The sequence below is a fragment of the Nansenia antarctica genome, assembly GCF_963989245.1.
Source record: "Nansenia antarctica genome assembly, chromosome: 15".
Classification (NCBI taxonomy): domain Eukaryota; kingdom Metazoa; phylum Chordata; class Actinopteri; order Argentiniformes; family Microstomatidae; genus Nansenia; species Nansenia antarctica.
Genome location: NC_137685.1, coordinates 655,521 through 670,520, shown reverse-complemented (window position 1 = coordinate 670,520; position 15,000 = coordinate 655,521). Strand labels below are relative to the sequence as shown.

At 43.7% G+C, this 15,000-nt stretch overlaps 2 protein-coding genes across 6 annotated transcripts in view; one reads left to right on the top strand and one right to left on the bottom strand.

Moving 5' to 3' along the window:
• Nucleotides 1-3,860, top strand: part of cadpsb (Ca2+-dependent activator protein for secretion b) — a gene marked incomplete at both ends in the record, with an annotated part of 92,132 nt that extends 88,272 nt beyond the window's left edge. For all 5 annotated transcript variants that reach the window (XM_080545665.1, XM_080545664.1, XM_080545662.1 and 2 more), the window contains 2 exons: nt 3,433-3,537; nt 3,684-3,860. In XM_080545665.1, coding sequence (XP_080401791.1) covers nt 3,433-3,537; nt 3,684-3,860 — 282 coding nt within the window. The remainder of the gene's footprint in view (nt 1-3,432; nt 3,538-3,683) is intronic.
• A 4,168-nt stretch (nt 3,861-8,028) lies between these two features.
• LOC308170896 (receptor-type tyrosine-protein phosphatase gamma-like) overlaps nt 8,029-15,000 on the bottom strand; it is a gene marked incomplete at its 5' end in the record, with an annotated part of 133,437 nt that continues 126,465 nt past the window's right edge. Inside the window, 11 exons of the mRNA XM_080545751.1 lie at nt 8,029-9,119; nt 9,263-9,398; nt 9,885-10,027; nt 10,815-10,961; nt 11,576-11,704; nt 11,900-11,976; nt 12,720-12,813; nt 13,042-13,188; nt 13,362-13,497; nt 13,941-14,116; nt 14,640-14,774. Coding sequence (XP_080401877.1) covers nt 8,973-9,119; nt 9,263-9,398; nt 9,885-10,027; nt 10,815-10,961; nt 11,576-11,704; nt 11,900-11,976; nt 12,720-12,813; nt 13,042-13,188; nt 13,362-13,497; nt 13,941-14,116; nt 14,640-14,774 — 1,467 coding nt within the window. The 3' untranslated portion in view covers nt 8,029-8,972. The remainder of the gene's footprint in view (nt 9,120-9,262; nt 9,399-9,884; nt 10,028-10,814; nt 10,962-11,575; nt 11,705-11,899; nt 11,977-12,719; nt 12,814-13,041; nt 13,189-13,361; nt 13,498-13,940; nt 14,117-14,639; nt 14,775-15,000) is intronic.

The following is a 15,000-nucleotide window of genomic DNA, read 5'->3' as shown; positions in this document are numbered from 1 at the left end:
TTTCTAGGTTCGAGACAGTCCTGCAAATGTCAGGGATTTGAGAGCACTGTCTTACAAATACATAATCCTTTAGTGATGCATTTTAAGTAATGTGTCCTCCACATCTGTGAGGTGTACTGTATCTACAGTACGACAGTGGTGTGTGTGTGTGTGTGTGCTTCATACCCTTCAGAGGTATAACTTGTACAGTACTGTGTTGCACAGGTGTGTGTGTTTGGCTTTGTGTGTTTGGGAGGTGTGCAGGCCGTTGTGTGTGTTGGCTGTATCTGTGTTTAGGTTTTAGGTATGATTATTAATTGTGCAGTAATATTCCCCAGTGGTTCAGCTGTTCATGTTGGCTGTGTGTACAGTGTGCAGTCCTGTTGTGGAGTGTGTGTTTGTAAGAGATGTGCAGTACTGTTGTGGAGTGTGTGTTTGTAAGAGATGTGCAGTACTGTTGTGGAGTGTGTGTTTGCTTTTGAGGTCAACATGGCTGTCTTCGTGTGTGTGTCACACTGCTCAAGAGTAGAGACCCCCCTCATCTAATATTAGACTCAATAACATGTTTCTACAGTGCCCTGCATAAGCTCTTTTGGCTCTACACTCCAACATTTGGGATTTTAAATCAAACAGGTACTGTGAGGTTAAGGTAGAGATTCTCAGCTTTTATTTCATGGTATTTGTGTACATGTTGGTTTCACCATTCAGAAATGACAACACTTGTTATGCCTCGCCTGCCTGAAGTCTGTGAACCTTTGACTCTGACGACCTTTGACCACCTGACGCTGGGTGTCGTCTCTGGTGCAGCTCTGCCAAGCCTGTGTTCAGCCATCAGTTGTTGTTTGTTTTAAGGTCTTTTTGCCTAAAGTCGTGTCATCGTAAAGTTAAATGCATGTTCAATTGGATTTAAATCTGAAGATTGACTTGGCCAGTCAAGACCTTTCCACTTTTTAGCCCTGAAAAACTCGAAAAATGTTTTGGGTCATTGTTTTACTATCTGATGAAGCGCTTGCCAATGAATTTGGAGGTATTTTGCACTCTGGTACCTGATCATATTAATCACCTGATCATATTAATCACCTGATCATATTAATCACCTGATCATATTAATCTCCACAGACTTTTTAGCGAACCTGACCATCTTTTTTTAGGATAATAGTGGTTTGCACGTTGCAGTGAACCTCTGTAGTTGGGCTGGTGACGTGCGGACGGTCGTCTCTGACACGTTCATTGTTTTGTGGTTTTCCCTCAGTTATGGTGAGCATCCTTCGGTCGTTCATTTTAGACGTCTTCTTTGGTCTTCTTTGGCCTAAAAGCTGAGAATCTCTTTATCTCTACTCATAGTCATTGTTTGATATACAATCAGAGCTTTTGGAGTGTAGAGCTAGAAGACCAAAACATCTCTGATCATGACTTATGCAGGGTTAGGGTTAGCTGTATGTGTCCCCCGCTGCTTCCAGATCGGCTATACCCAGCCTGTCATGTTTGACTGCTCCAAATGTTTTTCTCTTGAGCTGTGAATGTTTTGGTTGCACCAGTGTTGTGTTTGTATTTTCTTCAGTTTTGGTGTCTTTGATAATCAGTTGTTCTGTTGTGTTTTTCCTTCTCCTTATGCTTATATTTCCACCCATCATCTATTTGCATCTATTTGCATGTATCTGCTAATCTCAAATGCTGCTATATCTCTTTATCTATCTTTCACTTGTTCATTTCAAACTTATTTTTCGTTTTTCTCTCAATTATTTATTCTTTCTTGATTAACACCATCCCTGCCGCCTCCTCTCTTCTGAAAGTGGCACTTATCTCTAATGTTGCGTTGTTTTAGCACATTATGTTGAATGGCATGGTTTTAGAGTCAAATAATCTTCCTGTGTACATCTTCTAGCATGACCCTCCTTCTCAGAGTTCTGCCTCATACACACATACAGCACCTCGGCACGCACCCACCCACCCACCCGCCAGGACTGCATGCACTACTACTGCACGCTCAACTCGACTGTGTGAAGTGGACAGGCATCCGCAAATATCCCACCTTGACAATTCAGCTCTTCAAACCTGACATGGACCCAAATTAGACTTAGGCCACCAGATCAGACCAACCAAAACCTTCAAGTGTAATTCTGGCCTCTCTCTCTACTCCTGCCTACTCACTCCACATGTAAACAGTTGATCTATTTTCTCTACATTCAAGGGAGGACGACTGTTTCCTTGTGTGTGCTGTTCTCTTATGACTGGAAACCCACAACGCCTTCTGGATCAATCTGACTCTCCCAGTGAGAGGTTCTTAAAACGTATAAGACAAATGTACAAGACAAACGTATAAGACAAACGTATAAGACAAACGTATAAGACAATAGCACAACTGCTCCTCGCCTGCCAACCATCTACTCACTTTCTCATTCTGATTTCATTTTGCAAATGACCTCCTAGTGACCTCCTATAGCAGAGTTGAAACCTCACGTTTTATGATTATGAGATTAGGATCTATATGGACTTTAGTCAACAGATATAACAGTCAACTGTAGAATAGGTAACAAGGTATCTTCATAGGCCAGCAGCTCTAGATCACCGGTACATCACCTACACCGGTAGGGAAACTTGTTATTATACAAAGATGTTTCAGTGCAAAGCTAGTCAAGACTGTTTTGGGAAACTGCACGCAGGTTAATGATCCAGTTTACCTGGGTTCTAGTGAAGTCGTCCAAAGTTCTTTGATGTACTTTTTTAGTAGATCAAAGTTCTTCAATACACTTTTTAAAAGTTTCCTGAAACTACAAAGTTTGTGATAAAAAAAAAAAACATGATATATTTCACATAATTTAATGTCATAAAGAGCTGATCATTCATCATGATTATTTATAAACATTTCATTGTTTCTCTCTGATCTTCTCTCTTCAGTTCAGCCCTACAGGAGAAATGGGGTTTATGAACATTTGGTGCACATGTGTGTCTATCCTCTACTGTGATGTGTGTGTGTGTGTGTGCACTGTAGGCATGGTGTGTGTGTGTGTGTGTGTGTGTGTGTGTGTGTGTGTGTGTGTCTCTGTGTGTGTGTGTGTCTGTGTGTGTGTGTGTATGTGTGTGTGTGTGTATGTGTTTGATGTGTGTGTGTGTGTGTGTGTGTCTGTGTGTCTGTGTGTGTGTGTGTGCGCGTGTGTGTGTATGTGTGTGTGTGTGTGTGTGTGTGTGTGTGTGTGTGCGTGCATGCGTGCGCACGCGTGTGCACGTGTCTTTGTCTATCCTGGAAGTCATCTTCATATACAGTCTGTCTATTCTGTCAGTACTGTGATTGAGAATACTGCAAGTGTGTGTATTTGGTGTGAGTACAGGAAACATGTATTTGAAAAGTCTCAAGCTCTTGGTGGGTATAGCTTGTTATTGTGTGTCTGAGTGTGTGTGTGTGTCTATGTGTGTGTGTGTTTTGCTGGAGAATGCTGTTTGTGTGTGTTGCAGCAATGGTACACCGCCACCATGAACCTGCTGGGCACCTGGCTGACGGAGCGCATGGAGCAGCAGCTCCACGTGTACCAGCTGAAGATCCTCATCAGGATCGTTAAGGTACCATACAGTACTGTACACTCTACTCTATACAGTATAACCCAGTTAAGGTACCATACACCTGTACATATGTACATATAGACCAGCTATATGTAATAATAATCACTGTTACTAATCCTTCTCTCCATCCCTCTTCTTACTTGTAGAAAAAGTACCGTGACTTCCGCCTGCAGGGGGTGCTAGACTCCACCCTGAACAGCAAGATGTACGACACGGTGAGGAACCGTCTGACCCTGGAGGAGGCCACGGCCTCGGTGAGGGAGGGCGGCATGCAGGGCATCACCATGAAGGACAGCGATGAGGAGGACGAAGAGGACGACTAGAGGGCCTGCACTGACACCCCCCTCCACCCCCTCCTCTGCCCCCTCTCCACACCCCGTCCTCCCCCACCCCCCTCTCACATTTTTGACATTTAGCCTGGTAACCAATGCATGTACCAACTCTGTTACTCAGATAGCTACTCTAGGACCTCTTTGTCAGCTCGAAATGCCCATGAAGGAACTATAAACTATAAAAATAGTAATTATACTGCGGGGAAAAATAAAAATAAAAATGTTGAAAAAATATAACCATGATTGACAGGTTTAGCTGTGTCATGATAAAGATAGCACCTATCTTTAAGTCATCGATTTCTTAAATCCATTTCTGTGTTCCTAAGCAATATGGAGTACCATTTGTTTGACGATGTTGAGTGAGATTATTAGGTGTGTCCCTGTCCAATGCAAACCTATACGGCGCTTATTTGTGGTACGTGTATTCTACATTCATTAATGGTACGTAGTCGTGGTGATGAGTGTCTGGACCCTTTTATTTGTCTTGTCTGTTTTTAGGTGGGTGCCAACTGCTTCAAACTGAAAAATGAATTAAGTTAATTAAGTTCAGTGCTGTTTAGGATAAACATCTTCTTGTCTACTGACTCTTAACACCACTGTATGTTCTAGACTTGCGTTCTGTCATCCGTGTCAATGCTCTGTAATGTCACCTTAACATTTACTAACGAGAAGTTGTTCAAGCAGCCATTTTGAACTAAAAATGAAGTGGGTATTCTAGAAATGCAATATTCTCATAATAGCTCCATTTTGATATCTTGTTGGAGATTCTATTTTTATTTCTACGTTTAACAACCTTGAAAAACAGGTTCTATTTTAATTAAGTTGCACTTTTACAGAAAAAAAAAGAAGAGCTAAAATAATAATGTTTGTTTTTAGTTAACCAAAACAAAGTTGGTCTGTCTTTAGTTTGCGTAGTTGATAGGATGTGCGTGGCGTTCCTTTGGGTCTGTGTTTGTATATAACGATGCTGTACATTGTTGCATTCTGAGCCATCTCTGCATGCGGGGGTCCCACCCTCTCAAACGCTTCTGTTCTGTGTGATTAGCTGGTGGATCATTCTTGCTTTTGCCTTACGAAAGCCAACAGTTGTAATATGCAAGAGCTGTGGCCTCTAAATAAAATTACTGTACAAATACAACAACTCTGTCTCTTCTCTGTCTCTGTCTACAGCTGTGTAGCTGTATGTGTTCATTACACATGCAGGTCCGTGAACTCTTGACCCCTGCAGAAAGGTGTTGGGCATCAAACTGGACAAAACCTTCAGTATTAGTGAGGCTGATAGGCATAACAATTGTGCATTTTATGAGTAAAGCATGAAACTTTCTACAGTGTTTCTATAGACTGTAAACTTCATGTTTAGACGTGGAACCACTTCAGATTTGACCTCTGGTGTCAGGTAGACTCTAAACTAAAGAAATGTCACTAATTTTCAGGAGTACAATATTTCTGCAAATCATTCTAGAATGTTACTGTGCAATGTACAACTTCCATTAACAGCAATGTAGAATGTTTGCTTGAGTGCATTATGACATCAAATGGAATATTTAGAATGTATGCATATTGCATCCTATGTTACAAGAATGTTGCATACATTCTAAATATTCCATTTGATGTCATAATGCACTCAAGCAGACATTATACATTGCAGTTAATGGAAGGTCTAGATTCTATGATCATTCTATCATTCTATAGTATACTATGATATTATTATCATTCTAAGGAAAAATAAAAATATACTTACTATGTTCTTTTTTGTCACTTTATTTTTTATTTTTCCTTAGAATGATAATAATACATCATATTATATGATAGAATGATAGAATGATCATAGAATGATAAAAAAAAAGAATAAAGTGAAAAGAAAATGGAAAAATGAACATAGTATACTATGTTCTTTTTTCATTTTCCCCCCACTTTATTATTTAAAAAAATCATTTTTATCATTGTATGATCATTCTATCATGAAGTTTACAGTCTATAGAAACACTGTAGAAAGTTTCATGCTTTAGTCATAAAATGCACAATACCTTCCATATATGAGCTTATCAGGGATATCAGACAACCACCAGAGGGCAATATTGGAATATTGGAATATAAAACTGATTAAAAAGAACCGGAGAAAATACCCACAAAAACCCCACAAATGCAAAAAACAACACCAAGATGAAGTACATCAAAACCCATACTTTATTTAATGTATAGCAATACAATTTACGTATTAAATAACACTATTACACTATAATATCACATCACAGCACCATAGTGATACAAAACTATGATTCTGTAATATAATCAATGGACAAAACCATTTTATTCTTAACTTTCAAGTTACAAAATAGAACGACTGCCGACATTGCTAAAATGAGTTGAGGCAAACTTGCTTACTGACCCTGGATATTACTGGAGATGAAATTCTGATATTCACATGGAGAAGAATAACATATTCTTCAGCCCGAAACAACAGAACATGATATGATGAGGCGTGTTGGGGATGTGACGGCAGTCTGCTTGTATTCATGGATGTCTGAATCCTACATACATACATATGTATATGTATACCGGTACATACATACTCACCATAGATACAACGTGAGAGGGGCACATTACAAAGAAAAAGGCTTTGTATGAAAATATAAAGTTCTATGACCGCACAGCATAGATCAACTTCCAAGATGATTTTACTCTTTAAGCAAACATGTACATGACTTAGAAACTACAATGCAAATTACACTCATGTTATAAATGAAATATTATGAAGTATAAAGTTCTTAGTAAGACTTATATAAATTAAAAGTTACACAAGAAAAAAAAGGGTTGTTTACTGCCATAACTGTTTCGTAATGTGACAAATGCGCCAAAGTTTGGACTGTTCCCCAAATGTTGGAGAGTAACCAACCTTCATTTAACAACCTCCTCGTCGAGAGAGAAGTGGAAACAAGAGGAAGTACACCTTGTATCACCACAGAGACACTGTGGACAGTGTACCAGGAAAGGATACATCATTGTTGTGATTGAATGCAGGTTTACATTGATACACAGTACGTCGTGTGTGAGACGATTAATAGTATTTCAGCCCAGTAATAACAGAACTAACAGCAACATGAGGAAAGCATTATGGGATGTCAACGTTTGGGGCAAATCACCTCCTTTGTGTTTCAACCATGTCTTTGGTTACAATGATAAAGCGCGTTGCCTCCAGATGATGGACATTGTATTCTGTAATTAAAGACTCAGAACTTCATTCATTTGGTAAGATGTGTGTCTTACTACGGTACGTAACTCAGCTGTCTTACTACGGTACGTAACTCAGCTGTCAGTAAACAGACATGTGAGTTACCCAGTCAGACTGACTCACATTCAGCAGATTTGGGTTAAAAACTGAATGGAGCCTGATGGAGATACTGCAACATGGACGACATACTATACAGTACATACATACATACATACATACATACAGTACATACATACAGTACATACATGCACGCACATACATACATACAGTACATACATACTAACATACATACATACATACATACATACATACATACATACATACATGCATACATACATACATACATACATACATACAGTACATACATACTAACATACATACATACATACATACATACAGTACATACATACTAACATACATACATACATACTAACATACATACATACATACATACATACATACTAACATACATACATACATACAGTACATACATACATACATACATACTAACATACATACATACATACTGTACATACATACATACATACACACATACATACATACACATACATACATACATACATACATACATACATGCACACATACAGTACATACATACATACATACAGTACATACATACATACACACATACATACATACACACACACATACATACACACATACATACACACATACATACATACATACATACGCATACATACACACATACATACATACATACATACATACATACAGTACATACACATACACACACACATACATACATACATACACACATACATACAGTACATACATACATACATACGTACATACATACATACATACATACATACATACATACATACAGTACATACATACATACATACATACATACATACATACATACAGTCTTTAGAGTGGGTGAAGCATTTGAGCCACACAAGGCGAGCGGGTCGATACAGCTAAAGTATAAAAAGGTGTTTGCGTACTATGATAAAGGATATAGCAACATACTGTATATTACAAAACAATATAAATCTTTATATAAAGCAATAAATGTTCACAGTAGTTTTTGTAATACCACTTTAACAAAGGAAAGGACAGGTTCAATTTACAAATAAGAATATGGGATATTTGGGTAATATAGGAATAATATGCAGGTAACAAAGTTCTCTACTGATTATAAGTGTTTCTTCCATACGGTTGGTTTTCCTGAATTAGATCGTTTGATGAGATGACAGCGTGACGCAATGCATGCTGGGATGTGATGGTCTGAGTTGAGACGTATCAGACTCAAAGACTTGAATCACTTGAACTTGTGACAGGGTCGTTGTTCCTTGGTCCTCATTCTGTGAGTCTCCAGTCTTCAGTCTTCAGTCTTCCTTCGATGCGATGGTAGAAGCGTAGTGTGTCGCCAGGACGTAGCTGTCTGTATCTCTCTGTATCTCTCTGTATCTCTCTGTATCTCTCTGTCTCTCTCTGCGTCACTAACAGGTTCAGGCAGTAACACTGACAGCATAGTGCAAACCGGACAGCTGCGTCTCCTCATATCAACTTAAACAACAACAGGTGCAAACGCTCAGCAGGAACATCGAGACAAAACAAAATAATGACAAAAAATAAATATCAAAAGACTTTTATCAGTGTAAAAAAGTAATCAGGTTCTTCACGGAAACCAGAGTTAGAGAGTCTGGCAGAAAAAGGCCTCAGGAAAGTTCTGGTTCTGGTTGTTGTACAAAGTAAGTGCCTGTGGTGTCTCATGTGTCTGTCCTCAGACCTGTGGTGTGTCTGTCCTAGACCAGGGACTCCATGTGTCCTCAGACCAGGTCTGTCCAGGGTCTGTCCAGGGTCTGTCCAGGGTCAGACCAGGGTCAGACCAGGGACTCCATGCTCTCGGCCGGGTCGGACTCGTCCATGATCACCACCCCCCCGTTGGTGTCCAGGTACAGGGGGCTCAGCCCGCCCTCCCTGGAGCTCACCAGGCTCAGCATGGCCTTGTACAGGTACTGGTACTGCTCCTGTACACACACACACACACACACACACACACACACACACACACACACACACACACAGTGTCACTACACTACAGATGAAATATTTTCCTAAAATGACTGAAAGATGCATCCCAGCATCACTGTCCTCCTGCAGGTGAACTCACTATGTCTGTGAAGACGCCCGGCCTCATGAGGTTGATCATCTTGGCCACCTGATAGACGTCCACCGCGCCCTCGCTCTCCAGCTGCTGGGACAGGGTGGTGAGGGCACACAGCGTCCCCGCCGAGACCCCCCCGAACCTGCCAGGGAGGGAGGACACTGTTAACAACCACACACCTCCACCCACCTGGACACTGTTAACAACCGGACTGACTTATATAGCGCCTTATTCCAAAGCGCTTTACAACGGCCTCTCATTCACCCATTCACACACACATTCACACACCAATGGCGGCAAGCTGCCATGCAAGGCGCTGGCCCGCTCACTGGGAGCAATTTTGGGTTCAGTGTCTTGCCCAAGGACACTTCGACATGTGGCCAGCCGGGGCTCGAACCGCCGATCTGCCAACCTTGCGATCATTAGACGGCGGCTCTACCTCCTGCGCCACAGCCTCTACCTCCACCCACTAACCCAGAACACATGAACAACACAGACAGACACAAACACAGACAGACACAAACACAGACAGACACAAACACAGACAGACACAAACACAGACAGACACAAACACAGACAAACGGCGAGAGACCATAACTGACCACACACACGCTAGGGTTACACTCACTCGTCGTGCACTATGGTGGGCCCGTCCCTGGTCATGGCCTCCTCCTTGATGACGTTGATGAGCTCGAAGGTGCTGCTGAGGGGGGCGTCAGGGTTGGGCCACTTAGGACACTGGAAGTGTCTCACCTCCAGGACGTAGTCATCCTGTCACCGGGAGAGAGAAGGACATGTTTCACTCAACACAAAGATGACCGTCAGTAAACAGTTCTGGTTCAGTTCTCGTACAGTTCTACTAACGTACAACCCATCCAGAAACAGAGACGCCCCAACAGGCCCAGAGGTGAAAGGTGAGGAGGTGAGGAGGAGAGGAGGTGAGGAGGAGAGGAGGAGAGGAGGGGAGGAGGAGAGGAGGGGAGGAGGAGAGGAGGAGAGTGGGAGAGGAGGAGAGGAGGGGAGGAGAGGAGAGGAGGAGAGGAGGTGAGGAGGAGAGGAGGTGAGGAGAGGAGGAGGAGAGGAGGGGAGGAGGAGAGGAGGGGAGGAGGAGAGGAGGAGAGGAGGAGAGGAGGGGAGGAGAGGAGGAGGAGAGGAGAGGAGGAGAGGAGGTGAGGAGGAGAGGAGGTGAGGAGGAGAGGAGGAGAGGAGGAGAGGAGGGGAGGAGAGGAGGAGGAGAGGAGAGGAGGAGAGGAGGTGAGGAGGAGAGGAGGTGAGGAGGAGGAGGAGAGAGGAGGAGAGGAGAGGAGGAGAGGAGGTGAGGAGGAGAGAGGAGGAGAGGAGGAGAGGAGGAGAGGAGAGGAGGAGGAGAGGAGGAGAGGAGGAGAGGAGAGGAGGAGAGGAGGAGAGGAGGAGGAGGAGAGGAGGAGAGGAGAGGAGAGGAGGAGAGGAGAGGAGGAGGTGAGGATGAGAGGAGGAGGAGAGGAGGGGAGGAGAGGAGGTGCGGAGGAGAGGAGGAGAGGAGGAGAGGAGGAGAGGAGGAGAGGAGAGGAGGAGGTACCTGTGTGGCCTCCAGGATGAAGTCGTGGATGATGATCTGCTCCTCGTTGGAGAGGCAGAGTCTGTCCTTGCTGATGAGCGTGACAGTGAAGGCCAGGCAGTTCATGGCCTCCTCTCTGCTGGGCCAGTAGACGAACTCATCCTCCGCCTGATTACAGAGAGAAACACACAGGCACATGTTAGATACCGCAGACCAGAGAGGTTAGATGTGAATGGGATTGTTTTACGAACTTGTTGGGGTTTTATATCATTTCATACTGAGAAATGTAAGTCTCTCTACAGTAGAGGTGAATCTAGCAGCACTCAAGGAAGGCCCATTTCCTTCCTGTAAGGGATGGGCCAAGATCTGTGGCGCAGTGAATAATTCGGACTATGGACAGGGCCCATAACTTGTGTAATCACAGATTTTTATAATATGATTGGTTCCCAAGAATAGTGACCTCATGACCCAGGACAGTTCTATAAATATGAGTCCCACTCATCGTTGGGGGCTTCTTGCTTTTGGGCTTTTGCTTCTTGCTTATTGGTCTGCTCGTTTCTCTCTCTCTCATGTGACTTTGCTTAATAAAAGGCCTCTTTGGGGACAATTGGTCTAAGCTCTTTGTGCTTTATAAGTTTTAAAAATCTATTAAGAATCAATTATATCCCACAACAAACTACAACAAGGTCAGATGTCCCCATCAAGGGCCAAACAAAAGAAAGATCCATGGAAGAGGCCTGTGCTTGACCGGGTTAGTACAGCTGGACCAGGCTGCTACTCACCAGGCCCTGGCTGTCTGCCAGCATGACGATGATCTGGGCGTTGTGGTCCCAGATCATCCTCCAGAAGTCTGTGGTGGTGTGGGGCAAAGGATGCTGGGTAATGATGAACTCATTACTCCTGTAGTAGCCCTGTGGGGTCAAAGGTTAACTGTCAGCAGTGAACAATGCTGATGGAATGTTCTATACTACTATTATTATTCAATCACTCAATTGTGTCTGAACATTATTTATTGCAAAAAAGATATATCATTGTTTATAGACATACAATAATGTAGTGTATGTGTGTACTGGATGTGTATGTGGTGGTTTAGAAGCCAGTCGTACCATGATGTAGGAGGCGTTGATGTAGTCTGTTCCTTTCATCCCAGGGAGGGGGGCGAGGCCTACGCGAGCTCGCTCCGCTGTGAGACACAACACACATCACATACATCATCACACAGACACAACACACCTCCATCACACACACAGACACAACACACCTCCATCACACACACACACAACACACACACACATCACACACAGCACTGCACCTCACATTAACCAGACACTCTTGCTGTGGCAACAACTGTCCTTTTTCCAGACATAACATGGATGCAGTGCGTACGACATACTTGAAAGGAAAACAATAAAGTATTTTACAGGCGACTGCATTAACACTTGTTAACACAACAGTGTAGGCTCTGTGTAGGCTCATTAACACTTCTCTGTAGGCTCTGTGTAGGCTCATTAACACTTCTCTGTAGGCTCTGTGTAGGCTCATTAACACTTCTCTGTAGGCTCTGTGTAGACTCATTAACACTTCTATGTAGGCTCTGTGTAGGCTCATTAACACTTCTCTGTAGGCTCTGTGTAGGCTCATTAACACTTCACATGTAGGCTCTGTGTAGGCTCATTAACACTGTAGGCTCTGTGTAGACTCATTAACACTTCTCTGTAGGCTCTGTGTAGGCTCATTAACACTTCACATGTAGGCTCTGTGTAGGCTCATTAACACTGTAGGCTCTGTGTAGACTCATTAACACTTCTATGTAGGCTCTGTGTAGCTCATTAACACTGTAGGCTCTGTGTAGACTCATTAACACTTCTATGTAGGCTCTGTGTAGACTCATTAACACTTCAGGCTCATTAACACAGTAACACTCACAGGGAACCACAGAAGAGTTGCGGTTCTTCTCCTTGTTGCAGTCCTTCTGGGCGCTGAAACACTCCACAAACCTGGCGTTGCACTGAGTCAGCAGCTGGAGACACACAGGGACGGGTCAGGGTTAGGGTCAGACATGTCAGGGTCATGTCAGGGTCATGTCAGGGTCATGTCAGGGTCATGTCAGATTAATTCTGCTTGTATGGAATGCCAGAGAACACATACTGCATGTATGACAATCTGTCAATCTAAAAGTCTCTAAAAGTTCTTCAGATTAACATTTCCTAACATACAACGCATGTGCACATTCATCTGCATGTCTCACCCTGAACTGCTTCTCCAGGCGCGTGCAGCCGGCCAGGCTGGGCGTGAGGATGCTGTTGACGTAACCGTGCAGCTGCCAGACCGGCACCTCCGTCTCCCTGCCCAGCATCGCCTCCATCAGGGCGTCATGGATGAACACATACTGCTCCTGTAGACGACCAGGGACAGGGACAGGGACAGGAGACAGGAGACAGGAGACAGGAGACAGGAGACAGGAGACAGGTGGTATTAGTGATGTAGCGCTCTGCCAGCAGACAGATAGTTTAGACACTTATTCTACTTCTGTCTCAGGTCAGACAAGGTGGGCGGGGGTTTGTTTACCTCAGTCTGGACCAGGAAGTTGCGCTGCGTGCGGATGTGTTTCAGGAAGCCCCAGACGTTGACTGTGCTCTTGTCTTTGATCTGCTGCAGCATGCTGTCAATCACGATGTAGGTCCCCGTCCTCCCGACCCCCGCACTGCACAACAACACAAGCAGCCTAACATCACACACTACCCCGGGAGGCCCATAGGGGGCGCTGTTACTGACCAGAGAGGAAGCCCAGAGTGCAATGGGAAAAAACTAGGACAAGGCTTATAGTGTGTTTACACAAAAAATAATTCATCCCAACTGCAACCGCCGCCCTGAACATTTTAAAATAGAAAGCACATTGTTTTTCCACAACATTTTAGCTTTTTAAACCATAACACAGTTTTTTTACTATTATTTTTAAATGACTGGACTTTTTAACTTTTTATAAACACTGCTATGTCTGTCTGTTTTTACTGTATGTATTAATGTATGTGACCTATGTGTGTTTTTAATGTGGAAACTGTATTCTTGAACTGCACTTCTGCCTGTCGAAGGAGAATTTCTGTCACTGTGTGACAATAAAGATATCTTGAATCTTGAATCTTCTACCTGCAGTGCACCAGCACGGGGCCCATGGCGGGGGTGCGTGCGGCGGAGGAGCGGCTGATGAAGGTGAGGACGGGCAGGGTGTACTCCGGGACGCCCATGTCGGGCCACTGGGTGTAGTGGTACTGGATCACCTGCCGCTCGTTGTGCCTGGCGCCCTTCTGGTTCCCCTTCTGACCCTGAAACACACGGCCCACATGCTCTGAACTGAACTGGCACACTGGTAAGTAAGTCAAATGTATTTATAGAGCACCCTTCCCAGACCAAGGGTCACAAAGTGCTTTACATAACAAGGACAAAAAACACAATAAAACATAATACAAGAGCGAAAACCACAGCAGGTTAAAACAGGCTAAACAAGTGAAAGAAAATAATAAAAAGTAACAGACAGCAGGTACACTGGCACACTGGTACACTTGGCCAACACACAAATAAAAAGCTAAACAAGTGAAAACTTGCTGGCTGATATGAGCCCTCAACCCTCACCCAGTTGTGTCTGTCAGGGGAGGCTGGTGGAGGTCGACATCGGACGACGGCCTCAGTGTAATGCACGGAAAGGAAAGAGAAACGATATCGAATCCTCATTCCATTCCATTCCAGGCATTACACTGACCCAGCCTTCGATGTCTACCTCCCCCAGCCTCCCCTGGTGTTAACAGTTTCTCCCTCCCCCAGCCTCCCCTGGTGTTAGCAGTCTCTTACCTTTTTCACTTTGGTGTTCCGTATGAGGAAGCGCCTCAGGGTGTAGCAGGCGTGCACTTTGATGGTTTTCAGCGTCACCACGATGTTCCCATACTCCTCGCTGCTCTCTGTGGGCCAGTACTGGTCACACTTCCTCTGGGAAACACAACAAGCACCATCATCATCATCATCATCATCATCATCATCACCATCATCATCACCATCATCATCATCACCATCATCATCATCATCATCCTCCTCATCACCATCATCATCATCATCATCATCATCCTCCTCATCATCATCATCATCATCATCACCATCATCATCATCATCATCACCATCATCATCATCATCATCATCACCATCATCATCATCCTCC